The sequence below is a fragment of the Glossina fuscipes genome, unplaced genomic scaffold (assembly GCF_014805625.2).
Source record: "Glossina fuscipes isolate IAEA_lab_2018 unplaced genomic scaffold, Yale_Gfus_2 61626, whole genome shotgun sequence".
NCBI lineage: Eukaryota > Metazoa > Arthropoda > Insecta > Diptera > Glossinidae > Glossina > Glossina fuscipes.
In genome coordinates this window covers 1-2545 of record NW_024003835.1, presented here as the reverse complement: position 1 = coordinate 2545, position 2545 = coordinate 1, and the positions used below count along the sequence as shown (strand labels likewise).

At 34.8% G+C, this 2545-nt stretch overlaps 1 protein-coding gene across 1 annotated transcript; it reads left to right on the top strand.

Moving 5' to 3' along the window:
- Nucleotides 1–636: 636 nt before the first annotated feature.
- Nucleotides 637–2511, top strand: LOC119643779 (adenosine deaminase 2-like; the record flags this gene model as incomplete). Its single annotated transcript, XM_038043247.1, has 6 exons — nt 637–716; nt 806–1266; nt 1324–1493; nt 1549–1727; nt 1980–2116; nt 2171–2511. Coding segments are annotated over exons 1-6 (1368 nt in total), but the record flags the coding sequence as incomplete, so codon positions are not given.
- Nucleotides 2512–2545: the final 34 nt, after the last annotated feature.

Below are 2545 nucleotides of genomic sequence, written 5' to 3'. Positions count from 1 at the left end.
CAAAATATCTTCTCTTTCTACATTTATCTGTGAAAGTGTTAGTCTTGCCAATCATTTTTGATTTCATTCGAACTGAGCTGATTCGAATTCAACTGAGGTCAATCTTCGCGCTGCAAATTTCTATTATATACTATACATACTATATTACGTAGTAAACGTTTTTTATTGCAAATCTTACGAATAAATATAGGACTAAAACGGGGAAGAAACTTTAAAGCACGCAATCTGTTTGAGCACAACTTTCATTCCCATCATGATATTCAAGGTGATGTGTCCTTAGGTGGATGATCTCAGAAGGCTATTTGTCCTTTCCTTAATTATATCATTCTATTAAAATAAATTTTTCAAATTTTAAAAATCGATTATTATATATTGTTATATGTGAATAACATACGAGAATTTCGAGTGGCGTTCTTATTATTGACTTAGAAAGAGTTTCTCTACATTTCATATTCATGTCAAACTTGTCGTTTTTGTTAATATTGAAACAATTGTTCTTTGTGCTATTATTCTCCATTACGTAAATGAAATAAATAACAAAAAACAACGATATCGAAATGGCCATATATTGGCGGGTTATAACAATCAGTCGCTAGTTAGACCGAATGATTCGTTTCGAGTTGAAACAGTATCGAAATGCTTGGAGTTAAATTTATAATTATTTTGGCTTTATTTGGAGCCATCACCTCAGCTGCTGACCAGGAGTATTTGGGTACGTAAGAGGGAGGGAATATCTATTTGCGTTGCATTCCATTTTTATATTTAAAATTAATTTTCAAGATTCTCGAAATAAATTAATAAAAAGAGATAGGAGGCACAGTTTGGGCGGCAAACTAGAATTGACTGAGGAGGAAAAGGAAGTTAATCGTATATTTATGAAACATAAAAATAATGAGCTATCATTAGCTTTTAATGACACTTCGCAAAATGCTCCGGCTATGCATTTCTTTAAAGCGAAAGGTGTTATTGAAAATAGTATGGTGTTCAAATTTTTGAAGAAAATGCCGAAAGGTGGAGCGTTACATTTGCACGCCTTAGCATCAGTATCACCCGAATGGATTATAAAAAACATTACTTATCTTTCGGGTTTGAAAAAATGTATTAATCGAGCAAATGCTCCGGTGTTGACGTTCCGTCCCAATGCTGAACCGCATAAGTGTAAATCCGATTTCACGGACGTGAATGATGAACGAAAATCCCAAAACGCTGAAGAATACGATAAGAACTTAGCGGCAGCTTTTAATTTATTTACTCCGACACCAGAAAGTAAGTTGTTTGTAAAAAGCAAAAAGTTCGTCGTCAGTTTCTAATGTACTTATTTAGAGGATTATCCTACGATTAACAAGGTCTGGGGTAAATTTGTGCAAATGTTTTTTGGTTTGTGGGATGCTGTACAATACTTGCCAGCCGCTAAAGCTTTTTACTGGCGTTTGCTAGAGGAATTGTATGAGGATAATGTTATGTACGCCGAATTGCGTGTGGAATTGTTTAGGGTAAGTTCAAAGTTAGGTTTAAGGCTATGTAATATACGATACACTTTTTATGTAGTTGTATACCGAGAATGGGAGACTTGATCGTGAACGAAGCATTCTTCAGCTATGGGAAGTTACGGAGCAATTCAAGAAGGAACATCCAGATTTTTTGGGCGTCAGACTGATTTATACCGTCTTACGCGGTTCTAAGCCAGACGAGCTACAGGAATATTATTCAAGATTGAAAAACTACACGTAAGACGTTTTTTCTCCTTCCCTCTCTTATCCTTTCCTTTCCTTTCCTTTCTTTTCCTTTCGTTTGCTTTACTTTTCTCCTCCTTTCTTTCCTTTCCTTTTTTTTGCTTTACTTTTCTCCTCCTTTCTTTCCTTCTCTTCTTTGTTTCTTTCCTTTTTTTTCTCTATATTCTTTTCTTTAACATCTTTTTCTAATTTTTTCTTCTCTTCCCCTTTCTTTAATTTTTTTTCTTCACTTTTATCGAAACGCAGCACTAGACAACCCGATAAATTAGTAGGTTTCGATATGGTGGGTCCAGAGGACTCGGATCCGCGCTTACTAAGTTTCGCTGATAATTTAATCGAATTATCAGATAAGACGAAATTTTTCTTCCATGCTGGAGAAACCAGTCAGTTTTAAACTTCGAATGTAAGAATTTCAATAATATTTCGTTCCTAAATAGATTCTTATGGTGATACGGATTTGAATCTGGTGGATGCTATTCTTTTGAATACTACACGAATTGGATTGGGTTACGCTTTGTCTAAACATCCTCTGCTAATGAAAATAATCAAAGAAAAAGATATACCTGTTGAAGTCTGTCCCATATCTAATCAAGTTTTACATTTAGTAAGCGATTTACGAAATCATCCTGGAGCTATTCTATTAGCTAACAATATACCGATGGTTATATCAAACGATGCTCCCGCATTTTGGGGTGTACAAGGTTTAAGTTATGATTACTATTATGCGATCATGAGTCTGGCCTCTAATAAGGATGGCTTAAGGACTCTGAAACAATTGGTGTGGAATTCTATTCAATACTCAGCTTTATCAG